This window comes from Typopeltis vanoorti, chromosome 10, assembly GCF_054136105.1.
Source record: "Typopeltis vanoorti isolate ZY-2024b chromosome 10, IOZ_Tvanoo_1.0, whole genome shotgun sequence".
Taxonomy (NCBI): Eukaryota; Metazoa; Arthropoda; class Arachnida; order Uropygi; family Thelyphonidae; genus Typopeltis; species Typopeltis vanoorti.
In genome coordinates, this window is record NC_143558.1 from 60339918 (window position 1) to 60367871 (window position 27954).

At 36.4% G+C, this 27954-nt stretch overlaps 1 protein-coding gene across 9 annotated transcripts in view; it reads right to left on the reverse strand.

Annotated features, from left to right (window-relative positions):
• Positions 1-19855: 19855 nt before the first annotated feature.
• Positions 19856-27954, reverse strand: part of Arv1 (ACAT-related protein required for viability 1) — a 215427-nt gene continuing 207328 nt past the window's right edge. For all 9 annotated transcript variants that reach the window (XM_090399706.1, XM_090399699.1, XM_090399701.1 and 6 more), the window contains one exon: positions 19856-20055. In XM_090399706.1, the coding sequence (XP_090255832.1) occupies positions 19916-20055 (140 nt within the window). In that variant the 3' untranslated portion in view covers positions 19856-19915. The remainder of the gene's footprint in view (positions 20056-27954) is intronic.

The following is a 27954-nucleotide window of genomic DNA, read 5'->3' on the forward strand; positions in this document are numbered from 1 at the left end:
GTCGTTAATCTCTTACTGTGCCTAATTTATAAATTAAACTTTATCATGGGTAAGTATGTATAGAAAAAAACATAGTGTATAGAATTCGGTACTATCCGCGGGGTGTCTTGGAACGTATCCACCGCGGATAAGAGAGAAGGGGGGGGGGGGTACTGTATTAAATTGCACAAATCCCGACATGGGTCCAGTGGGCAACTAAGCAACTGGCCGAGTAATTAGCGTATCCGCTCATCGGCATTGAGGCTGCGGATCTCGCCATGGGCGTGAATGTTTGGGATTGTTCTAACTGAGGAGAAAGGCATCTGCAACCAGGCACTGCAACACCCCAATTTTTCTCGATATATAAATATATTTATTAATTTATTTATATTTGTTTGTAATATTTAATTTTATCATCAACAATCCTATACAATTCTCCTTTATTTTGTATAAAAAAATAATAATAAAATCCTTACTAAAATTAAGGGGATATTAAATCCCACATAGTTTTAAAACCGAATAAGAAACTCAAAGATAGGAATCAGAGAGTTTCTTGCCGAATATAGTAAACTATATCCCCTTAATTTTAGTAATGTTTTCATTGCCGAAATGAAGCTTATTAGCTCTTTATACTTAAGTAACTTAATGGTTGCACCTGTTTGGAAAACTCGTTCGCAGAGTATATATAAGTTCTTTTCGCTATATACTTCGGTATTAGGTCTAGCCACTCACTGATGAGGCCTCAAAAAAGGCTGAAACCGGTCTGGGTGGTGACCTCCCTCCATAATGTAATAACAGCATACTTTTCCTAGGAAATGTGTTTTTACATTATGGAAAATACCTAAGAATAGCGATCTGAACTTTACTCACCTTTGCAACGAGTTGCCCGAGATTGTACTACGTACTAGGATCACTTGCATTGGTTAACGCTAGCGTTCGCCGATACTTTATAGTTTACTATATTCGGCAAGAAACTCTCTGATTCCTATCTTTGAGTTTCTTATTCGGTTTTAAAACTATGTGGGATTTAATATCCCCTTAATTTTAGTAATGTTTTCATTGCCGAAATGAAGCTTATTAGCTCTTTATACTGAAGTAACTTAATGGTTGCACCTACTTGGAAAACTCGTTCGCAGAGTATATATAAGTTCTTTTTGCTATACACTTCGGTATTAGGTCTAGCCACTCACTGATGAGGTCTCAAAAAAGGCTGAAACCGGTCTGGGTGGTGACCTCCCTCCATAATGTAATAACAGCATACTTTTCCAGGAAATGTGTTTTTACATTATGGAAAATTTTTACATTATGGAAAATACCTAAGAATAGCGATCTGAACTTTACTCACCTTTGCAACGAGTTGCCCGAGATTGTACTACGTACTAGGATCACTTGCATTGGCTAACGCTAGTGTTCGCCGATACTTTAGATACTTTATAGTTTACTATATTCGGCAAGAAACTCTCTGATTCCTATCTTTGAGTTTCTTATTCGATTTTAAAACTATGTGGGATTTAATATCCCCTTAATTTTAGTAATGTTTTCATTGCCGAAATGAAGCTTATTAGCTCTTTATACTTAAATAATAAAATCCATCTTATAGCACTTAGGAGGGCGAAGGACGCTAGCAGCACTGTGTACACCACAGTCATATTCCTACGCGCGCAACCATATGCACGTCATAGTGAGATACGAGCTATTAGCGTAACGCGGCACTGTCCGTCGCGCAATTCCACTATTGTTTATATGCAGTTTGCGCTGGTATATAGTAGAGTGTTCGTAGTATTTATCGTGTTTACTCCGTCTCTTTAAATATTTGGATATTGCAATTAAAGGAATTAATTGCAATGTCCAAGAATTGTAAATCCATTCCTTTAAATTACAATGAAAGGAATGGATTTAAAAAAAAAAAAAAAAAAATCAGCTAACGCCTTTTTATTCCCGTATATGGGGAGTAGGCGAGGCCATTTAGCCCTATCTAACTTTTGGAGACTGAGTGGGCAGTTCAATCTCCACTGGTACCAATCAGAGATAGATGGCCCAAGGCTATCACTAATTAAGCGGTACTCAGTGAAGAGAGACGGCTCAAATGTGCCGCCATCTCGTGGTCCCTAACCCTAACACAATATATTTAATGTCTGAAATAATGTGGGTTCTACGGTCGATTTTCTTGAGTTTACAGGACGAAAAACCCGAGTTTCTGGGAGGAAAAACCTGCTTGCCCGTGCCAGAGATCGACTAACTCGGGAACCGGTCGAAAAAAGGCTTAGAAAAATTTCCTCTAGTCGCCGACTAGACTCGAAACCAAGTCTTCCTTCGTGCGGCCAAGCGCCGTGGTTGGCAAACGCCACATCCACTGAGCTACACTGGCTTTTATGGAATGGATTTTATTTTAAAGTAATTTTTAATGATACTAAACTGTATATTGGAAATTTTTTTCCACTTAGTTAGACTATAATAAATTTAGTTTAATCCTTTTATCCAAGGATTAAACTAAATAAATAAAACTAAACTGCATATAAAATAAATTAAACTAACTAAATAAATAAACTAAACTGCATATAAATTAAAACCGTAAAAGGATTTTATCCTTTTATGGTTAAAAGGAATTTGCGCCTGAAGTATCTTCAGGACTGAGGCAACTCGTGGTAAAGTTGGACCAAGCTCTCATCACTCCTTGTCTCAGTATCTCCCATGATGCAAAAACACATCACCTTGTGGACATGTATAATGTTATGCATTAAGGGAAGGGGCATTACCCAGGACTGGGTTCGACCTTTATTGTCTCGTCAGTGGGAGTCAGACCCAGAAGTGGTGATACTAAGGCAGAAGCAAAGGAGAAGTCATATTTACCTATATGAGTTGCCAAAAGGTGTACCACCTTATTATTAAATTACTCTGGATTCAGAGAAAGATGTTGGAAGTTTTTTTTCCACTTGGTTAGACTATAATAAGTTTAGTTTAATCCTTTTATCCAAGTGTAAGCAACCAACGTTTGCAGCTGAAGTATCTTCAGGACTGAGGCAACTTGTGGTAAAGGTGGACCAAGCTCTCATCACTCCTTGTCTCAGTATCTCCCATGAAGCAAAGCACATCTCCTTGCAGACATAGTGGTCATTCCCTTAATGCATAGCATTATATATGTCTGCAAGGAGATGTGCTTTGCTTCATGGGAGATACTGAGACAAGGAGTGATGAGAGCTTGGTCCACCTTTACCACGAGTTGCCTCAGTCCAGAAGATACTTCAGGTGCAAACTTTGTTTGCTTACACTTGGATAAAAGGATTAAAATAAATTTATTATATACTAAACTGTATAATTTTATCGATAATAAACAATATTTTTTCATGTTTAATTTTTTTTTAAATTTTTACCATAATTTTGATATTTTATCCAAACACATATACATTGTTAAATGGATAAGAATCCTATATTATTTTATTTTAATTACATATACATTGTATTTACAGTGTGTATGTATATTTCGAAAGTTGCAGCACTCTCATGATTTCAAGCCACGAGTGGCCACTGTCTGCAACCCAAAAAACCTGGTGTGGTATGTGAGACACCGTATGGTGTCTAAGGTTGTCAAATGTGATTTTTTTTTTTTAAGTAGGCCATGGCCAATAAATTATGAGAAACACTGCTCTACACAATAAATTCTCGGATCTTCTGTTTGAATTTGTACATATAAATGGAAAAGAAAACATGACAATGTTTGCATTCTTCATAAAACATTTTTCAAAGTCTTCAGCGTTTATAATTTTAAACAAGCTTACATTTCTTGCTACACTGAAAAATTAAACATGTGTGATTCAGATTTTTCAATGTCATTAGCTCCTTTTTGATGAAATTCAAAAATTAATTAAATCTCTATTAAAAATTCGGTGATATATCTGTCAGTCACGTGATGAATATAAAGTTGATTTGTTCGCTCGCTTTGTTGTAAATACAGTTTTTGTGTACCTGTAGTTTGCATCATTGTCACCTAAATGGAAAGCAGTTATCATGCGGGAAGATCAAAATGAGGCATTAGGCAATTTCGTTAGAATGCCATGATTTTTTTTCCAAAACATCACAACATAAAAATTTTGGGTGTGGGGATTAAGATCCTGAGACAAAGACTCACACTTTACAATGAAACATACTAAACACCCAATCGAAATCCAATTTGAAAGTCCTATTGATTGTCTTTTTCAATCTTTGAGAGGATTGTGCAGGCAGAGTTCGTACCTATAGGTACTCAAAATATTACAAAGGAATACTAAAATGTATATAGAATGTTCTGTTAAAAAAGAAAGCAGAAATGGTTTCACATTGCAAGAAAACAATGCCACATATCTCTTCTTATTCAACAGTTCTTGCCAAATGAAAAAAATTACTGTGTGCCCACATCAACCTGATTTAGCACTGTGACTTCTGGTTATTTCTAAAGCGAAATCAATGACGAAGGTGTTTGCATCAGTACCAGAAATTCAAGCACTCACGACAACAGGTCTAAAAGAACTATAAAGAAAGATGACTACCACAAGTATTTCAAATATTTCACAACAGACTAGTGACTTCCTCCACTCATTCACCATTCTCCAAGCAAAAAATCTAGTCCTTATAGGCTTGTAACTGTTGTTGCTCAGTTTCCAAGATGGTCTCTAGTTCTCCCACCACCAGACCTGCACTGAAAAATTCTTTCTGAGTTAATCTTGTAAAAACATATCACCTGTTTTCACCCTGTCAAACAATTTCTGTAATCCACAAATCTTCAACTTGTTATAAGAAGTTGAAGCAATAGGACTGCTACCATCTTGGCCACTCGCCTCTGGATCCTCTTCCTCATCACCAAGAAACACAGGTGACCAGATCTACATGCAGCAGTGCATATATGGTCATCAAGGCTCAATAAAGAGGTATAATAACCTGCTTGTCTCTGCTCTTCAGGATATTCTTCAGTAATCAAGTGATCTGATGAGCTGCTTTAGCCACTTTTACAATATGCCTTCTAAACTTTAACTCCCTATCCACTAACATCCCAAATACCTGGATTCATCAATTTCCTAGGGTACAGTTCCATTAATGTGGTACACAGCTAGTAATCTTTTAACCCCAAAATGCATACCCTTACACTTTCAACATTAAAGTGACATCCATTCTCCTTTGCCCAGACTGCCAGTCTATTCAAATCATCCTGCAAATTTTATCATCCATATTAAGTATTCCTCTATCCAATTTTGCATCATCGGCAAACAACTGAATAGTTTCTCTCATATTCTTTCCTATATTGTTAATATACAAATTAAATATTAGTGGCCGAAGAACAGTCCTGTGGCATGCATCTAGTTACAGGTCTTCTATAGAACTCTACTATCTGATATCTCTCAATCATTCACCCTCTTATCCAATGCACCAACTTTATATTGATCCCCATGTGCTGCAAATTTTTGATTAGAATTCTATTTGATATCCTGTCAAAAGCTTTTGCAAAGTCCAGCAGTATCACCATAAACCCATTATCTTTATCCATTTCAACTGTCACTGTATTAGAAAACACAAGCAAGTTACTGGGGCATGATCCTCCCCCCATATAGTATCCCACTTCTGTCCATTCCTGTATTTTGCTCTTAACCAACTTTTCCAGTACTTTCCCGATGATATGCTGATCGGTCGGTAATTTGCTACATCAGTCTAGGAGCCTCCTTTATGCAGTAGAACTATTTTCCCCTCTTCCCACCTCCTCAGGACTAACCAGAGCTGAGGTTTAGATTAAATAATATGGTCAAGGGCACTGACAATTCTCTTGCCGCTTCATGTAAAATTCAAGCTGGTATACCATCCAATCCCATAGCTGTATTCACATTAAAGTTCTGTAATATGACATGCACCTCAGTTCCCATATAAGCCTTTGGTTCTCTCGTTCCTGCAATATCATCACCTGGATGATACACTGTTGCAAAGTGTTCACTTAGTAATTCTACTATTTTGACTGAGTCAGTTACCTACCTACAATCAGCATTCATTAAAATCATTCTACCATATACATTCTTTCTTTTACTTGCAGCATATCAAAAGAATTGTTTGGGATTATCTTTAGCCTGCATTGCTAACTTCCTTCCATACTTTGCTTCTGCCTTTCTTACCTCACTAGTTACTCTTCTTCTTAAATTACTGACCGATAAATTCCCTCCACAATTGTTTCTTGACCAACTTCTCCAGTACCTTCAAGACAACTCCTGATATGCTGATCAGTCGGTAATTTGCTACATCAGTCTTCGAGTCTCCTTTATGCAACTAAACTATCCCCCCCCCCAGGGACTAACCTAGTGCAGAGACAGATTAAATAACATGGTTAAAGGCACTGCCAATTCCCTAACACCTTCTCGTAAAAGCTGGTATACCATCTAATCCCATAACTGAATTCACATCAAGGCTCTGCAATAAGCTATGCACCTCCAGTTCACATTTACTTGTTTCCATATGACCCTTTGTTTCTCTCGTTACTGTAATATCTCCACCTGGATGATATATTTTTGCAAAGTGTTCACTTAGCAATTCTACTATTCTGCATGATTCAAGTTACCTCAATACCATTAGTATTTATTAAAATCATTCTGCCATAACACATTCTTCCATTTACTTGCAACATACTGAAAGAACTCTTTGGGATTATCTTTAGAGTGTGCTGCTAATTTTCTTTCATACTCTGCTTTTGTCTTTCTTACCACACTGGTTATCCTTCTGGCACCTGTGCTTTGTACAGCTCATGTGCCTGCTGGTTACTTTTTTCCTTGAATTCCCACTACAATTTTTCATTTATTTATTATTATTTTTTTTTTTTAGCTCCAGCTTAATAATGGTATTCATCCATTTAACTCCCACTTGATTTATTCTCCTGACATTTTGCTATTATATGCCTGCTGGTCACCTTTTTCCTTGAATTTCCACTACAATTTTTCATTTATTTATTTATTTTTTTTTTAGCTCCAGCTTAATAATGGTATTCATCCATTCTCCTGTACTAGGTATGCATTTTGCTATTACTTCCCTCACACTCCTTTACCACTTCCCATGCACTATCAACATCCAGTTCTTGCTCTTTCACATGCCATGGCACTGATCCAAGTAATCTTCCTAAGCTTGTCATACATACCAGTCCTGTAATTCCACATATACCTCCTCTTACCTGAAAATTCCACATATTTAACCACCTCCCAGGTCAAGACTATGATCACTCTCACCAGTTAGTGGTAATGTGATCATATTGGTTATGGATAAATTCTCTGATGCAATTACTACATCTAGCAATCTCAAACCCATAGTACAATGCATCCCATGCTGCCTTGGGTAATTCTTTCATAGTAAATGCATAAATTCCATTTCTTTCATCCTATGTGTCCTCTCCTCCTTCCAATCTGTGTTCCCATAGTTAAAGACCCTCATAACAGTTGCCAGTGTGCAGACCAGATTGTTTTGCTTGGAGAGTGGTGAATGAGTGGAATGAACTGCCAGAAGTTGTGAGTGCCCTGACAGTGATTGAGTTTAAGGAGAGGTGGTATGATAGGTATTGTGCATATAAAGATCACTGTGGGTCTCCCATGATGATACCCATTGAGATACCCATATAATAATAAATTTCCACTGCAATTGCATGGAACATTACATAGAACTTTCATCATCATTATTATTATTACATGAGTATCTCCATGGAATCAGAAAACTCATTTTGGGAGACCATTATTCACACAATATTTGTCATATCTCTCCATTGACAAAGCACATGCAACCATTTAATGGCAGCCCATTCCACCCATTTTACCATCTTCCAATAAAAATAAATGTAGTCCAAACATAACTGCTAACCACACTTTTTTATACAATTTCCAGGGATGATCCCTTGTTCTTTCCCTTCCTATCAGTTCTTTTCCTTCTATAAGGAAAAGAACTGATAGAAATCCAGGAGCAGATCTGCAGGCAGTAGTCCAGATGAGGCCCTTATTAAAGCCTTATAAATGGTAATAACATCCTTCTTATCTCTGCTGGTCCATGTGTTCTTTAACAGCACGTATAATCTGATGTGCTGTTTTGGCCACCTTTGTGATATGCCTCTAGACTTCAACATCCTGTTCATAATTACTCTCATGTTCCTGATCTCCTCAATTTCATGCAGTTCTCTTCATTCCAAAATACATGACCTTAAACTTGACCACATTACAATAGCAGCCATCTTATAGGAGGATCTTTTAAATGACCATCATTCTTCCTGGCTTTATCATCAGCAAACAAATGAATATTACCCTTTAAATCATTCCTATATCACTGATGACAAAATAAACAGCAGAGGATCAAGTAGGAACACTGTGGTACTTCATTAGTCACCTACCTTCTCCTGAGTGAAATCATCCACACACTACTCTCTTATCCAAATCACTAACTTTCAGATGATCCCCATTTACTTCCATTTATGCAAAAGATTTTCATGTGAAATCCTGTCAGTGAGTAGATATTTCCTTTGTCCAACTCAACCATCATTTTATTATAAAAAATAAGCAACACTACCCTTTACAAAATGATGTTGTTCCCTATAAAAGATCATATTCCTGTCTATAAAGTAACAAATTCTGTCTTTCAGCAACTTCTCTAATACCTTAACCACTACTCTCAAAATAACAACTGACCAATAATTTGCTACTTCTGTCTTGGAGCCTCCTTTATGCAGCCGAACCATTATGCATTATTTACACATCTTGAATACCTTCACAGAACTGAACAGCCTTGTCAGAGGAGGTTGCAGTTCTTTCTTTTGCATATTCTTGTAATATGTAGGCTGCCATCTAATCACATGGAGCCATGTTTATATTAAAGTTCAGAAATACTATTATTATTACACCCTCCATGGAGTTGGTAGACTCATCATGGGATGTTCATTCAACTGACAACATATTTATCATACTGAATCTTAAAATCTTTAATATGCTCTGCATTAACATCATATTCCAGTAATGCATTCCATGTAAAAATCTACTCCTCACACACACTTCTTCACAACACACTTACATATATCTTCCAGGGAAGGCCTCTGGGTCTTTTCCTCTCGTTTTCTACTCTTATTGAATTAACCAATAAAATCCCCTCACTAACTTAAATGTCTCTATCATATTACCTCTTTTTCCTCGTATCCAACAAACTCTGCAATCCACATTCCTTTAACCTCTCTCTCCATAGCCAACATTCCAGAGCATTGCCATCATCTTATTCACTAAATTCTGGTCCCTCTCCACATCACAAAGAAAACTGGGTGACCAAATCTGAGCATAATAGTCCAACTGTGGCTTATTATGCTCAGATTTGGCAACATGGATATTTTATGTAACATGCTCATTTTTACAAGTTTTGTTTTAATGTTTATGAGAAATAAGTTTCAGATATGTAAATTGTATTCAAAATGCAAATTGTGTTATTCAAATTTGTGACAAAAAGTTGTGATATTAGCATAATGTGTGTGACGTATTATTGCTGTGAATCTTGGGAAATAAGCATGCGCACAAGGTATAAAATGTTTTGTATAAAAGTCGCTTTGGAAGACAAAGCATCATCATAAGTCATCGCAAAGTTGTTGGTAAGAAGGAGAGATGAGAGGAAGATGTGTTTGTCGGCAGAAAAGGGCATTCGTTGTCGAGAGAGATCATCTTCATTACCAAAAAGAGAAGTTCATCAATAGAGGAAGTCAGTGGGAAAGGAGCGACGGCAGGAAGTAAAGAATGCTGTTGTTCAGTTGATAAGGAGCTGAGCAGCAAATGTATGCTGAAGTGATAAATATATTTCTGAAGAATTTGGAATCCATTGTGAAAGTTCAGGAAGTTGGAACTGCACTTGGACTACTCAAGTAATATGTTCCTGTTCTTATTTAGTAGCAATATATGTTTATTGTCTATGCTGGATAAGTCAAAAGACTGTTATATTAAAGGAAGCCATTAAAATGTTAAGTGAGCTTATGCATGTGAGCTATAATGCTAAATTTCACTAGTAGAATTAATTTGTATTTGTTCTTATCCCTACATCTTAAGAGTACTTCTCATCTTAGCGGCACTATGATGTGCAGTCATTGCAACATTTATAATATGCCCTCTAAACACCATCACTTCCAAATCAAATGTCATCCACTTCCTGCAGTACAGCATGATCAATATAGTACACGGGTTTATATTTCTGCACTCCAAAATGCAATACCTTGTACTTATTAATATTAAAACAACAACCCCACTCTGTTGTGTCCAAGTCACTATTCAAATCTTCCTAAAGATTTGAATAGTGACTTGAATTAATATCAGCAGTGCTACTTATAATTCTCCCTAACTTTGCATCATCAGTAGACATGGAGGTGGAAGAACTAAACTGGCCAGCCCAAAGCCCCAACCTCAATCCTATTGAACATCATTCAGATGAGCTGGAGCAAAGGTTGTGTACCAGGTCTACTTGCCCAACTAACACTCTTCAGCTGTTTGCAATACTACAGGAGGAATGGAAATGAAATCCCACAGCAGTTTATTAGAACTTAGTGGAGCCTATCCCCGAAGAATAATGGCTGTAATAGCAGCAAAACAAGGCCTGACCTCATATTGACACAACAGGAAATACAAACAGTTGGTGTCCAGACTTGTTGGCAATACAGGTGTATATATACAACCAATGTAGTAGTCATATGGGTGGGGGAGGAAGGAGATAAGAGGGAGGGAGGGAGGGAGGGAGGGAGGGAGGGAGGGAGAGAGAGAGAGAGAGAGAGAGAGACAGTGCTCCATGTTACACACTATATTGATAAATCTTAGCAAAGTGAGTGATCATTATCTGCATCAAATAAAAGTGAACTATCTGCATTCATCATCATCATCATCAAATTCCTGCCATGTACCCTCAAGGGATGTACAGGATATGACAGTACTACATGAAAAAATTACATCATTACTAACTTCCTATCTACAATTTTCCTCCAAATCAGTCTGTTACTTGTCAAGACTCCAACATCATCAGATCTTATATTTCTATCGTCTAAGGCACTTTGTACCGTATCAATCCACCTATATCTTGGTCTTCCTCTGGGTCGTTTTCCTGCCAACCTGGCAGAGAACACTTGTTTTGCTAATCTTTCCTCTCCCATTCTATTTAAGTGACCGTACCACCTGAGATTAGCTCTGCTAACGCATTCCTGGATGCTGACAATGTCAAGTTCTTTCCTAATATCCTCATTTTTAATATGATATTGCCATTGATGCCATCTGTTCACACCTCTAATCTTTCTTAGGACTCTCATATCTGCGGTCTCTAGTCTTTGGTTAAGTGTTTTACTTCTGACCCAGCTCTCAGATCCATAAGTTAAAACTGGTTTGAACACTGTCTTCTATACAGCTAATTTAGTGTTCCAACTAATTTCTTTCTTATTCCATATGAATTTATTCAATTGATTTCCCACCATACCAGATTTGCTGATTCTGTTGTCTATTTCTATATTTAATTTACCATCTTCAGTAAAAATCGTGCCTAAGTAGCTGAAATGTTTTACTTGTTCCACAGGTTCTCCATTCACAACACAGTTGACATTTTCAATGATTCTGCCTATTTTCATTGTCTTTGTCTTTTTATTGCTGACCTTCATACCATATCTATCACAACAGCTATTCAATTTAGTCAGAGAATCTTGCAGACATGTAGCGGATTTATTTAGAAGTATAACATCATCCGCATAAAGCAAAGAGCTGACATTAACATCTCCAATTTTGATATCAGGTTTAATACCACATTCCTTCATAATGTGATCCATATAGATAATGAATAACAGAGGGGATAATGTACATCCTTGTCTCACACCAGATTTAACATTAAACCATCTTCCTGTACTTCCTTCAATTCTAACTGCTGACTTACAACTCAAATAAAGACTAAGTATTGCTTGATATAATGCCCCATTGACACCATATAACTGCAGCGTATTGAATAGCTTCTCTCTTGGCACCTTGTCATATGCCTTTTCCAAATCAACAAAACTTAAATACAGATCTTTGTTATATTCCCATGCTTTCTCGACTATTTGTCGTAAAGTGAAGATCTGATCCTGACAGCCTCTATTTGGCCTGAATCCAGCTTGTTCTTCACCAAGCTTTTCTTCCACAATTCTTCTCAACCGTTGCTCAAGTATACTTGCATAGATCTTGCCAGGAACACTCAGTAGGGAAATACCTCTGTAATTCTCACATTCAGTTTTATTTCCCTTTTTATATATGGGTACTATGAGAGCTCTACTCCAATCATCGGGAATTCATCCCTCTGACCAGGCTTTCTGAACTATGCAGTGCAGCCACTGTAAGACTCTTATACCACCATACTTCAGCATTTCTTCTCGAATATCATCTACTCCTGCTGCCTTTCCACATTTCAAGCCTTTGATGGCTTTTTCTACTTCAAGTATGGATATGTATTCCTGACTGCATGCCTGCTCAGTGTTTTTTATCACTGTGCTGTCATCACTGCTTGTTTCATTTAGCAGTTTTTCAAAGTAATTACTCCATACTTCAAGGATATCTTTTTCTCCTGTTTTCATGTCACCTTTATCATCTCTAATTCCTTTTACAGCACTCTTTCTTCCATTCCTAAGCTTCAACAACCTCCAGAATATTTTGCCACCTTCTTGATATTTATTTTCTATATTCTTGCCAAAGTCCTCCCATGACTTTTGTTTAGCTAGTTTTACACACTGTTTAGCTTTCTTACATTTGTCTCTGTATTCTGTAAGAGTAAAAGCTGACTTATTTGCCAGGAACTTTTGATATGCTTTCTTCTTTTCCTTCACTGCCTCTTTAACTTCCTGTGTCCACCAGGGAGTTCTGATTTTTTTATCCTTGCACACAATGTATAATGTATGGTATAATGTATTGTATAATGTATGGTGACTCAATGATCCGTGGTGTTCAGGATAGGATGCGTGAGGAGTGTTTGCCAGGAGGAACAATAGAAAGGGTGGCTATGGCAATTAAGAGAAGTGAAAGGGTGGATGAGATGATTGTGATGGTAGGAACGAATGACTTGAGTGGTAATGTAAGTCGGGCAGCGAGAGATATGAGATTTTTGCTTGAGACTGTACGGAAGAAGACAGAGAGAGGAAAAATAGTGTGCGTGTTGCCTAGGTATGATAATGATGAGCTGAGCAGAAGAGCGGTGATATTGAATGGCATAATAGCGAGAATGTGTGACAAGAGAGGACTGGTATATGTGGATGCTTGGAGTGCGTTTGAGGAAAGAGAGGAGTTGTTTGCGAGAAACCGTTTGCATTTGAATGAGGAAGGACGTAGGCATCTGGAGAGATTGCTGTTCTGAACGAGTCAGTGTGTCCCAGGGAGGATGATAGCAAGGGTGGCCTCTTGTGGGAATGGATACTTGGGAGAAGGGAGACAATGTCAGGTAAGACTGAGCCCAGTGGAGTCTAGAAGGGATAATGCTGGGTATAGAAACAATGGCATTTATATGCTGTATACTAATGCCAGGAGTATCCGGAATAAGGGAGAGGAATTGGTGGCGCAGATAGCATCAGCCTGGCCAAAAATTATTGCGATCACTGAGACGTGGTTGACAGAAGGGGATATAATAACAGAAATAGAAGTCGCTGGGTATAGCATTTTTCGCCAGGATAGGAGGGGAAAGCGTGGTGGTGGGGTGCTGCTTATGATAAGTGATGACCTATGTCCTCTAAGAGTGGAGAATTTGGAAGGTAGTGAGACAAATGATTTTGAGAGCGTATGGTGTGAGGTAGAGGTAGGCAAGACAGGATATTTAGTGGGGTGTTGCTACAGACCCAGGAGCACAGAGGATGGGGACCAGGAGATGTTTAGACAGCTAAGTTTGGCAAGTGCAAGAAGAATGATTGTTATGGGAGATTTTAACTTCAGTAGTATAAATTGGAGAGAGGAAGATGCATGTAACAATAGGGGAATGGAATTTCTAGAATTCTTGAGGGACAAATGTCTTAGGCAACATGTAACAGAGGGAACAAGAGGTTCAAAAATTTTGGATTTGGTTATAGCATCAGAAGAGTTGATAATAACTGAGTTGACGTCTCTCCCACCAGTTGGAGAGAGTGACCATATGGTTTTGACTTGGAAAATGAATAGACATGCAGGAGTATCAAAGAGACGGGAACTTATGTGGAATTATAAGGCAGGTGATTATAATAGTCTTAGACGTCAACTTCGGGAAGTTTCATGGAGGGAGGAATTGGAAGGCCGGGATATCACCAGTGCGTGGGAAATTGTGAAAGAATATTTGTTATCAGCAATGGTAAGTTGTATACCACGAGTGAAGAAGAGGGTGCAATTTGGAGTAAAGTGGATGACAAACAATATTAAACAGGAATTGCATGCGAAAAAGAGGCTATGGAAGAGATATAAGGAGATAGGTGAAGAGATGCATGATGAATATAAGACACAGGCCAGAAGAGTGACTCGTGTGGTAAGGAAAGCGAAACTGGAATATGAGAGGAGATTGGCCCTAAGATCCAAAGAAAATCCTAGGGAATTTTTTAGCTATGTGGCCAGTAGGAGGAGAAATGACTGTGGAAGAATGATATTGTGGGATAAAAATGGGAATAGAGTGACTGATGCAGAGGACATAGTGGAATTGTTCAATGAACACTTTATTGGAGTATTTCATCCTAGAAGAGTCAGTTTTAATGCTAGAGGGATAGGACTGGTACGAGGTCTGGAGGTACAGGAGGAGAGTGTGTTTCAGATACTGAGTACTCTGGATGTCAGTAAAGCTGTGGGACTGGATGGTATTTCGCCACGAGTTTTGAGAGAATGTTCTAGGGAATTGACAATACCTTTAACGTGGCTTTTCAATGAAAGTCTGGCTTTGGCAAAGGTGCCCAGGGAATGGAAGGAAGGTAAGATAGTGCCATTGCATAAGGGTGGTAACAGACTGGAAGTGTCTAATTATAGGCCAGTCTGTGTGTCATCAGTAGTTGTTAAGATCTTGGAGAAAGTAGTGAGGGACCGTGTACAGCATTGGGCAGATGAGGGTAATGTTATCTGTGAGAATCAACATGGATTTGTGAAAGGACGCTCTTGTTTTAGCAATATGCTAGCCTTTTATAATAAAGTTACAAGAGCATTAGATGAGGGAAAGGCATATACTGCAATTTTCTTAGATTTGGCGAAGGCATTTGACAGGGTGCCACATGATAAGCTGATATTTAAGTTGCCGCACATGGGTCTGGATGTCAGATTGGTCAACTGGATTCAGGATTGGCTGTCTGATAGGTATCAGAGAGTTGTGTATGGTGGAGCAGTTTCCAGGAGGCAGAGGGTTACAAGTGGGGTCCCACAGGGCTCAGTACTAGGACCTATATTGTTTAACCTTTATATCAATGACATAGCCAGTGGATTGCAGGGGGATATTCAGTTGTTTGCGGATGATGCGAAGCTTGGAAGGATTATTAGTAATAGTGCAGATGTGGTAGCCCTGCAAGAGGATTTAAATAAGCTAGATAGATGGGCAAATGAATGGGGGTCTCAGTTTAATGCAGCAAAATGTAAGGTCTTGAGGTTTGGGAAACATCGATGGGATGCTGCATACTCTATGGGAGGAATTATACTGGAGGAAGTAGGGGAGACAAGAGATCTGGGGTTGATGATTGATAGAAACCTGAAGTTTAGGGGACATATTGCAAAGGTGGTGAAGGTAACACAGAGGATTGCTGCTATTATGAGAAGGACACTGACCTGCAGAGATAAGAGGGTTATCATTCCGTTGTATAAGTCTCTGATCAGACCACACTTGGACTATTGTTCTCAGATTTGGTCCCCAGGATTTGAAGGGGATAAATTAACCGTGGAAAGGATACAAAGACGGATGACAAAGATGGTTTCAGGACTGTACAAGGATAGTTATGAGGATCGGCTGAGAGAATGTGGACTGCAGAGTTTGGTGGATAGAAGAAGGAGAGGTGATATGATTGAGACTTTTAAACTGTTGAGAGGTGGTTACAGGGTTGACACTGGGGAGTTCTTTCGCTTGGTTGATCAGCGGGAAGGAGTGATGACAAGAGGCCATCCCTGGAAGTTACGAAAGGAAACTGTGAGCAAGAGGGTAAGGAGTGGTTTCTTTGTGTGGAGGGTGGTTGAGCCGTGGAATGCATTGCCTGATGGAGTGGTGGGAGCGAGAACGGTCAGTGGGTTTAAGGAGTGGTATGATAAACTTTGTGTTTCTCAGGGGGGGACTTCCCCTCGATGAGTCTTGACAGACTTTATGTCTTAGAAAGGACCTCCCTCGATGAGTCTTTTGACTCCTTGGAGGCCTGAATAATAATAATAATAATAATAATAATAATAATAATAACAACCTCACCACATGCCTCTCTGGCAGAATCAATGAATGTTTTCTTCAGAGTTTGCCACTGAATCCCCAAGGTTTGATTCCTGTTCTCAAACTCTTTCATTTTCTTTTCAATAACCTTTCTGTATTTTAGTCTACAGTTCACATCTGAGAGCTGCTCAACTTTTATTCGCTTTAAAACTTTCTTACATGTTATTCTTTTCAATATGAAATTCAATTTTATCCTGCTCAAGACTAAATAGTGATCATTTCCAATTTCAAATCATCTGTACACTCTGGTGTCCTGTGGCAGGGAGAAAACATCATTATCAACAATAACATAGTCAATGAGACTTTTCTTATTCCTACCCTCTTCTCTCCATGTGAATTTGTGCACATTTTTATGTTGGAACATGGTGTTAGTAATAACCAGTCCATGTCCTGAGCAGAAATCCAACAGGTATTTGCCATTATTATTAGCTTTGCTCTTTTCTCCAAATTTTCCCAAAATATTTTTGTATGTCTCACAATCATTTCCTACTCTGCTATTTAGATCCCCAACAAGGACCAACTTTTCCTTTTTCATTGTGTCAGTTGCTTTTTCTAAAGCGTCAAAAAATTCCTCCACTTCTACCTTAGTAGAACCTTCTGTGGGACCATAGGCACAAATAAGTCTCATTGTCCAGTTCCCCATTCTCATATTTGCCCACATTACTCTACTTGAGACTGACTGCCATTCAAGAAGATTAGCCTCATATTTTGTGTTGAATACTATGGCTACTCCTTCTTTTCCAAGATTGCATTCTATCTGCATTCTATAAAGTTATTCTTCCACTTTCATTCTTTCTTTTACTTGCAGTATAATGATAAAATTCTTTTGAGTTACTTTTAGCCTACATGGCTAATTTTGTTTTAGAACTGTATTTTGCTTTTCATATAACTCTTAACTTTCCTGGTCTGCTCTTTATATATTTTGCAATTCTTTTCACCTTCTTATAGTCCTTTTGCTTAATATAGCACATCCATTTCACTCCCACCACATATGTATACAGAAAGAGAAGGATTATACAGGTATGCAGAATGGACTTAAAGTAAATATTACTGGTATGGCAACGTATTTTGTTCATAATTCCTGAGATAATCTGTCTGTTTAACTCCACATATTATCTGTAAACCTTTCTCTCTTTCATATATATACATATTTGTAAAAAGGAATTAACAACCATTAGTTTGTTACATCCACAATTTATAAGTGTCTATAAAATCATATGAATAATGCCATCTTAAATGGTTTTCAAATGATCTAAAATGAATAATAATAATATAAATAATAATGATAAAAAAAATGTGGTAAAGAATACAACTCCCTCTGTCATATATTCAGATTCATATCTGAATGTAAAGACATTTAGCAAAAATTAGTCATTAAAATCTTCAGCAGTTCTGCTATACTCTTTAATTTTCTAGTTCTATGCTTTCTTTATATGATTTCCTCTTCTCTTGCCAGTTCTTGAATACTAAAGCTAAACCAAAAAATTACCTCGCTAGCTATTAAAAGCAAGAGATTGGATTGAATTTCTGCCTATCCTTGAATGGTCTATCCTCTGCCAATAATCTTTATTAGCATCATTAAATTCAGACAGCGCTTCCCACTCATAAAAGGTTACTGGCACCATTACTACTAATACTGTAGCTACTAAAACAACTCCAGATCTCAACCATATTGTTTTTTTTAAATGTAGCACATTTATAGAAATACTGGCAAAATAATGCTTGAATATCTGCAAAAAGGTATGACAGTAAGCATAAGCAAAACAAACACACAGACAAAGTCCAAAACAAACAAACAAACAAAAAAAAAAAAACAAGGCAGTTCAAAAGTGTTATAAAAAAAAAAGCTAACTTCACAAAGTTAAAGTTATCACAAGTATTGTAAAGTTTTACACTTGCATTTGCACTCTGAAGTTCACATAGAGGTTTAAGAATTACAAGGAGGGGGCTGAATATTATTATCACACCCTCCACTGAGTCGGTAGACTCAATAGAGTCTCATCAGTAGACTCATCGTGGGAGATTCATTCAACTGACAACATGTTTATCATACTGAATCTCAAAATCTTTAATGCTTCCTGTTTTAAAAACATATTATAATGCATTCTGTTCACTCACAATTCTCCATGAGAATTGTGAGTGAACAGAATACTCACACCCTTCTTCACCACATGCTCACATAACTTACAGAGATGCCTCTAGTTCTTCACCTCTTGCCTTCTACTCTTTTTTATAATCTCATTGGGATTAATCTGATAAAATCCACTCACTAACTTAAACATCTCTATCATATCACATTTTCCCTCCTATTCACCAAACTCTGTAATCCACATTTCTTCAACCTCTCTCCATAACCAGAATTCGAAAGTCCTGCCACTGTCTTAGTCACTCCTCTCTGGACCCTCTCCAATGTTTCCATATCACACTGAAAAACAGGCGATCAAATCTGAGCACAATAGGCTAACTGTGGTCTGACCAGTGCTTTATACAGCGGTACAATCATCTCCTTATGTTAGAATGCTTTTTATCACAGCAGCACTAGTTCCATCTTTGGAACACTTGCAATATGCCCTCTAGACTTGGGTTTACTGTCAATTCTCACCTCTCAAATCTCATCCATTTCCTGCAGTACAGCACCATCAACATAGTATACAGCCTTATCTTTTTGCTCTCCAAAATGAAACATCTTGCACTTATTAATAATAAACTACAACTCCATGTCCAAGTCAAGTCTACTCAAATTTTCCTGAAGGGAATCAACATCAATCTTGCTACTTATAATTCTCCCTAACTTGGCATCATCAGCATAGTGCAAGCACATTCAAATTCATCTACCCCTGTACTCCCATCAGTCAGTGTCACACCTGGCACTGGAATACCTCCACCTGGATGGTATATACTTGCAAAATGATCACTCAACAATTTCATTTGTTAAAGAAATTCCAAAGAGTTATTTTGCTGTGTGACAAGTAAAAGGAAAAATGACTATGGAAGGATTGCCCTATGATCAGCAATCTTTAGTCATCCTTCAAAATTCATTTCATTTTTCCTTTTATTTGTCATATAGTGACAGAATTATTTGGAATTTCTTTTGCCCTCATCAGCTACCTTACTCTCCTAATTAGCTTTTGCCATGCTGGTCACTTTGATAGTTTGTTGATTCTTATGAAAGTTTTGATTTTTTATAGTCTGTTGCTGTACCTTTATTTAAACTTGGTTATCCAGTTAACTCTCAGTAAAACTAGAGGTGAAAATACTCACCATAACAAATAAAGACATTAATTCAATGGAGGAAAACTGGTTACTGGAATTGCATATCAAATATATAAAATCTTTTATTTCTTTCATCTATCTGTATAACCAAAATATTATGTTAATCATATCCAGGTACCTCTCAAAAAAGCAATGCTAGAAGTGAAAGTACTCACAATAACAAATAAAGACATTAATTCAATAGAGGAAAACTGGTGACTGAAATTGCATATTAAATATATAAAATCTTTTATTTCTTTTGTCTCTCTGTATAACAGAAATTTTATGTTAATCATATACTGCCCAAACAATTATTAATAGCTAACAACATTTTTTTTATAAAATCATATACTGTATCTGTTATCAAGTGCTGAAGCAAAAAGCTACACACAACAATGCATATGGATTTTCTTCTTGAAATACCACAGATCACTGTAAAGAGAAAAATAACAGTAACTCAATTGAGGATAGTTAACTTTATATCACACTAAATCTGTAATCCATTTGTTAATGTTTTTAACATTTGACTTAAATGGAGAAACAACTTTATTTCAAGTTCATAGCAATTAACTACAAGAAAGGCATCATGCATTTTTAAGAAAAGCCTAAACCAAATTGTGACAGAAAAAATATTTTTATTTTTCTTAAAATAACATATATTTAGGAAAAGGTTTCCTAGCATGTTTTCTGAGAAGAAAGTTAAGCACATGTTATTCATCATAAGTTTTCTACACCTTAGTGTAGGCACTTTCGAGAAGTAACACTTGATTATCAACTTATGTATCATATCCTACCGTCACTTATTTATCATCTCCTGAGCATATACAAAAATAAATTGCTCTAAAATTACATGTTAAACATAAGTTTAACTTAATTTTGCATTGAAGGAATGTCATTAGAGCCTCTGTAACACAATTGGAAGAATGACAGTATGTTGCCCCTTTCGACTGAAAAGGCCCAAGTTTGATTCATGTTGTGAAAGCAGGAATCTTTATATGGGTTTTTTTTCAATAGAAAGTGAGTTAGCCAATCTCATACTAAGGTAGCAGTGTTTTTTCTCACGGAAACTCATGTTTATCATCCTGCATACAGACAAATCAGTCTTCGGAACAAATGCAATTTACAGACAAAAAATACTATGGTGGTGATAGGCAGCAGATGGCATTGGTGTGGAAGATGATGGTAGTTGCAGTTCGCTGTAGTTGGTGGATTAAGTGGTGGAGATGGGGAGTTGTAGAGTCGGCGATGAGTCTTTGTACTCCTTGGAGGTGTCATGAAATAATAATAATTTTTGATTTTTGCATAGATAAGTCTCATCTGAGTGCCATCATAGCTCAGCCATAAAGTAACTGCAATGTCAGCTTTTCAGCATGAAAGATTTTGATTCAAATGCGATTCTGATTCACTTACTTGTGAAGGTAAGTTAGCCAATTTCATATGGAGATAGTAGTTTTTTTCTCCTGAAATCTCAAGTTTTTCATCTGATTAACATTAAAGATAAGTTGTTTTAGAAAATAATTAGCAATAATTTATTATTATTATTATTATTATGTGACATCTCCAAGGAGTCCAGAGACTCATCGAGGGAGGGCACCTACTCTACAACTCTCCGTCTCCACCACTCAATCCACAACTACAACAAAAACCGCAACTGCCATCATCATCTATATCAACACCATCTACTGCCCACCACCACCATCACTAGTATTTTCAGATAATAACAAACATTCATGCCCACGGTGGGATTTGAACCCACAGCTTTTGGCTCAAGAGCAGATACGCTAACCAATCGGCCATTTTTTTGGATTATTTTAAGAGTTTTGTGCAAACAAGCAAATGACTCCTATATAAGTCATTTGCTTCTTTCCATGGTTTTAAGAGATATTATTTTTGTTATATATTGTATTGTATGTCATTGCACTGATGCAAAGAACAACAGCAAGTGATTTCAATATGCATCATAAGTGAAATTTAATCACTTTGCAGGGTGAAAGATTTGTGACAGTAAGTGAAACAAGTGAGCAAATGTGTTGAAAGTGTTTCGAGAGCAAATGTAAGAAGTCCAAGGAGAGTAAGATGAGTGATACAGGATAGATGAACAATGAAAGATGAGAAAATATGAGTGAATCGTGGTAAAGTTGTTGTTGCAAGTAAAGTGCTAGAAGCAAGTGAGGGTGCATTCACTATGGTGCTGCATTCACTATGGCACCATGAATGTATTATGAGTTTAACTATGAGTTTAAGTACAAGTAGGGAACATGCATCATAACTGACATGGCAGTCGAATATTGTGCGAATGTTCAGAGTGTGTGTGGAAATGATGGTGTGGAAAAAAGTTCGATTGATGATAAAGCAGGTCATAATTTCTATGATGTTAAAAAAACAGTGGGCAATAATGACTTGGAAAAACAGAGTGCAGTTAACAGTAAAGTAATGAGCAGGATATTGACAGCGAACAAATGTGTGTGACTAGCGATAAAATAGTGAGAGTGAATGATAGCGAAAAAAGGATGCAAGATTTGAGGCAGATGCAAGTGAAATGAAGAGAAATGTAGACCTGTATGGAAGAATACAGAAGACAAAAACAAATGATGTTTTTGTCTTCTTTATGATGGTATGAAAATGGTAATGAAAGACCTGCGAGTGGCATTGTATGCTGATTCAATTATTATATATTGAATTATTATATACATGTAGTTCCAAAGGAGTTAATTAGATCAGTAGTTTTTTTGGTGCTTATTGTCCAGGTTTCAGAACCATACAAAAAGATGGATCTACATGATTGCATGGTATAGTCTTAATTTTGTCTTTAATGATATTAATGGTGATTTCCAGATGGGGTGGAGTTTGTTATGGAAGACTAAAGCAAGCTGTTTACATTTCCTAATATCATTTTCTGTATTGCTGATGTACGATCCAAGATATTAAACGTCCTTTACTCTTTCTAAGGGTTTATTGTTGATATTAAGTATAAAGTTTTCATAACCTATTGAGAATACTTTGGACTTTTGGATGTTGGTCTGCAGACCAATAAGTTTAGCCTGTGCCTCTAGTAGACTGAGATGTTTTGTGCATTTGTTGGTTCTGTATCAATAAGTACATTGTCAGCAAAGCTAATATCAGTTATTTGTATGGTGTGGGTGGATGTTCTAATAAAATAACTAAATTAAGTATTTACAAATGATGTTCTGCAGCGGAAGGCATTTTTAAGATACTCAACAGAGGCTAGAATTATTTCCAGAACAAGGACAGTTACATGTATGGAAAGTGACAGCGGCATTCTCTACTGTGATATTTATGATTATTTGCAGATAGGCAGATCGGGTGATGCACCAGCATTTATGTACAATTGCCCCATCGTTTCTATTATAGTTCAACAGGTTTTGTAATGTTGGATTCTGATTATGTATATATTAGAGTAATTATTATTTGCTTCAGAATCCAACATGATCTTCCATCACAAAGGCTACATTTGTAAATATTATTTAATGTAAATATTATTTAAAGTAGGATCCAACAAAATGGTGCAGTCGACAGGATTTGATTTCACTAAAATAGATTGTAATATTAAGTATTAAAATTTGTAATAGTAAAGGAATTTGAAGGTAAATTGAGTGAATCAAGTGAATTGGTTGTAAACTAGAATCAGGCAAACATAGAAGTTATTTTAGAATTCTAATTTTTTTAAAGTTGTTGTTAATAGAATAATATGGCTGTTTCATCAAGTTCTAAAATGGAAGATAGTGAATTTTTTCGTACAGTGAACCCACAACAGGTTTTTCCCCAGTTTTCAGGTGAAGAATCAGATAATGTACTGTTTTTTTTTACTTATGTTGAAAAACTTAGAGAAACAGCAAATTGGACGGATTTTCAACTGTTAATTTTACTCAGAAGTAAATTAATAGGCAAGGCTAAAGCATATTTTAACTCATCTCCAATTCTCAAGGATACATTTGATTATCAAATATTTAAGGACAATCTTATTTCTCAGTTCTCAAAATTAAAAAGCATTGGCCCAAATTTATGGAAGTTACAGAGAGTTTTACAAAAAGATAAAGAAACTGTTACTGATTTTCACAATCGTTTGTTGACACTAGCCAACAGTTTAAATGTGACTAATGAGGATAAACCACACTTAGATTGGGCTGTATTCCAACAATTTTGACAAGGTGTTAGGCAAGAATTAAGAGAAACAGCTTATAAGAAGAAAATTTCCACCTTAGAAGAGTGTCTCAAAAGTGTCAAGGAAAAAGAACAAATGTTAGGAGATCTTTATCCCTCAACTAGTGTAGGTCTTGTAAATGTTGTAAATAAGACTGGTTGTTCCTTGAACCAATCTGAAGTTGAAAAGAAAAATAAGGATGGAAAGGGAAATAATATTGGAGAAAGTCCAAGTAGTATTAATTGCATAACTGAAGGTAAAGAGCAATTTGACAAAAGGCTGATGACAGAAGTGAAAACCCTAATTCACCAGGAAGTAAATAGGTTAAATCAGCCAATAATGGATAGTCTTAATGAGGTTGTGAGGCTATTACTTTGAAGTCTGAAGAAAACCAAAACCCCACAACTGTTAAAATTAATGAGATAATTAAACATGAAGTGGAAAAACAAAATCAACCCATTTTAGCTAGTCTAGATAAGGTAATTCAAGGGCTAGATAATGTCAAACAACAGATGTCTATTATCCCTCAATCTAAGACAGAGACAGAACAAAGAGATCCTCCAAAATGTTATAATTGCAAGAAAGTTGGACATTATGCCAGGAATTGTTTCTATAACAAAGGAAACTACTCTAATAATAGATGGGACTCAAAATTTGGATACATACCCTACAGAGGATATAATAGAATGCAGAAACACCAAGGACCTAATGAAAGAATGACGAGAGTTAGAGGAGAAATCCTAGGTTCTAAGTGTAATATTTTATTAGATACAGGATGTAATGCTTCAACTATTAGAAAAGACTGTCTCCAAGGTATAAGACATAAATTAAGGAATAATATTACCAAACTTAGACAACCTGTAAGAATTACTTCTCTTTCAGATTCAAACTTTGTAGCATATGAAAAAGTTCGAGCAAGAATCTACCTACCAGAATTTAAACTAAGTGTCTGGCAAGACTTACTTATCATCCCCTCAATCGCTGACATAAGCTCCCACATCATATTGGGAACAAATTTCTTAGAAAGATATCAGTTCTCCTGTGATTTTTTTAAAAGGGAAGTATGCCTAATGGGCAGGAAAATAAGTGTCAGAACAAATGGCAATTATATGCATAATAGAACAAGGAGGCAGAGGGAAAGGTTTCATGTACCTGAGAAAGGATTTGCCCCAAATAAAGTGGAGCTGTCTGTAATTGAACCAACTGTGGAGAATAGTAATACACAGTCTGTTATGCCTTATTTATCAAAATCAAAATGTAATACTGATGAACATTCTCAACAACTAATAGCCAAACCTGAACCTGAAGTTATCAATAAGGAACAAACAACAGTTGAGGTAAATTGTGCCAGGGTGACTAGTCTATATAACAGAACTAGGACAAAAGAAACAAATTACCAAAATGATAGACAATGAGGATAAAAGTTAGTAACAGAGAACAGAACTTCTACCCTGAAAGGACAATATCACGTTATAAGTGTAGCAATCAGAATTCTCCTTATGATAAAAACAACAAGAACTCAAGTGGAGAGATGCAGAAAAGCATATACAACTGTAATAAAATATCCAATTATATTCAAACTAAGTGCTACTTAAGATCTTGGAAGGAAGATAAGAAGTCAATTTTCTCCACTTGTGAGTCTAGTGTGAAAAATTTTTCTTTAAAGAAAAATTTTTCAAAGGAAGAGTAAGCCTTTGTTGGATTCTGATTATGTAGATATTAGAGTAATTATTATTTGCTTCAGAATCCAACATGATCTTCCATCACAAAGGCTACATTTGTAAATATTATTTAATGTAAATAACTTAAATTATAATTTGATATCATGTAATTACCTTAATTATATCTAATATTTAATTGTTTAATCAAAGATATGTGTTAATAGTAATAAGATTCTGTATTAAATATTATTAAGCTATTTTATTTATTGTTATGTCAATATTATAAGAACTTGTATTTGTAATTTAACTACACATTTATTGAAATGCAAATATTCTATTTATTCTTGTTTGTGAAAGTTTAACGTTATGTAATAACTGAATGTAGTGGTATAACCTTATGTAACGTTAGCGAAAATGTTTATGTTTATTTGTTGTCATGGAAACGCGTGAAATAAACTAGCGCGAGTGGAACAGAGCGAGGGCTGGAAAAACAATAATAAAAAAATATAAGAGGTAACAAGAGAGAGTTGGGACGGAAACTTGGAAGTGAAAGGAAGCAAGTGCATAAACTAGAGAAGTAGAAGTAAATGAAAGGTTCTTAAGGGCAGGAGTTAAGAGGATAATTTTTATAAGTGAGCAAGGATGAAGTGAATTTTATAGTTAGCTGAAAGTGAAGCCAGCAGTAATAATAAAAGGGAAATTGATGCTGTAATCGGATAATATAAAAAGCTGGATGTTCAAGGAAGAATTCTGAATAAACCCAGTTGGTCTAGAATTGCGGCTTATTTCCGATTTGCCCTAAGGAGAACCGCATAGTGTTTTAATTAGTTTATGAGTGGTAACAAGGATAGTTGAAGTACCCTGCAGTCGATGTCTGGATTTCTGAAGTGCGATTGATAGTGTTTTAATTATAACTGTGGATAAGTCTTGTAGATGTGTTCTTAAGTGAAATAAAAATAATTTAAAAGTTTGCTCACAACGTATTTGATGTACTAGGAACTATTTCCAGTAAGGACTATCTTAGTGTATTATTTCAATGCTTGAAGAATTGAGTGTTAATTACGCTACGCTTAACCTAACCTCAACTGTGGAAACTCTTCGTGATTGAGAGTTGAAGTTAAGAATTGTTAGAGAGATATTTTCAACTATTAGTGCCTGCGATATTTTGAACTTATAGCATGACTGAGAAGTGTGTGAAAACTGATTAGATAGGAAGTTCTATTATATTTATATATGTGTAGGAACTTTGTAACTCAGAAGCTGAGAAAGTGAATGTGAAGGCTTGGAAGGTTGAACTAATGTGATTGACTTGGCTTAATGTTTGACTTGTTTTCATTGTTTAAATTAGAAGTAGAATTTATGTATGTGTTATATAGCTTATATTAAATGTTTTTTTTGTTAATCAAAAGTTGTATTTTGCCTGAATCTCTTTTACTGCACCATTCATAAAATATTCGAACCAAAGCGGGTAAATTAAGTAAGTCAAATATACTCGGCCAGTATATATATTAAGGAGAAATAGTTGAGGGTTGATTTTTCTTCAATTCTTGAACTAATTCAGATATAGAGTGGTGCAGTCTTTAAATATAAATTTTCTCTATATTTGAATTAGAAACCAACTAGCAACTATTTTTAGGTTAAGAACATCGTAGTAAATAACATGTCGGATCCAAGGTACAGATTAAGACAAAGTAGGATCCAACAGTAATACATCAGCTGCTTCTAGGAATAGTCTCAGTGATTTAGACTGGGATCTATGTAATAGCATCACTTTTTTCCACTTGATGAAATGGTCTTCATCTAAGGTATGTTGGGCTAGTTCACTTTTTTGTTGTCCATACCAAATATTTTTTAAAAATTTCTATTCTTCTGGTAATGGTGGTCTGTCAAGAGTCTCTGTAGCTAGGGTGGTACAGACGAAGCCCTTTGGTCAGAAAGACCTGGGTTTTTTTTCACCCGGAAACTTGGGTTTTTCGTCTCCCAGAACAGGCAAACTGTCCCTGTGAACATATGCATCTACAGGTATAGGACACACACTGGGAGGCATAGGGCTAACCACCTTATCCTCGAGGAGGTTGCGGTTTCGAATCATAAATGACCATGCTCCCAGATGAGTCTTTGACTCCATGGGGTCTTGGGTAATAATCTTCTAGAATTCTATTTGTTAGTAGCAATGGTAAGCTGTATTCCACGAGTGAAGAAGAGGATACAATTTGGAGTAAAGTGGATGACAAACAATATTAAACAGGAACTGCATGCGAAAAAGAAGCTATGGAAGGTATACAGGGAGACAGGTGAAGAGAAGATGCATGAAGACACAGGCCAGGAGAGTGACTAGTATGATATGGAAGGCGAAACTGGAATATGAGAAAAGATTGGCCCTTAGATCCAAGGAAAATCCTAGGGAATTTTTTAGCTATGTGGCCAGTAGGAGGAGAAATGACTGTGGAAGAATGACACTGTGGGATAAAAATGGGAATAGAGTGACTGATGCAGAGGACATAGTGG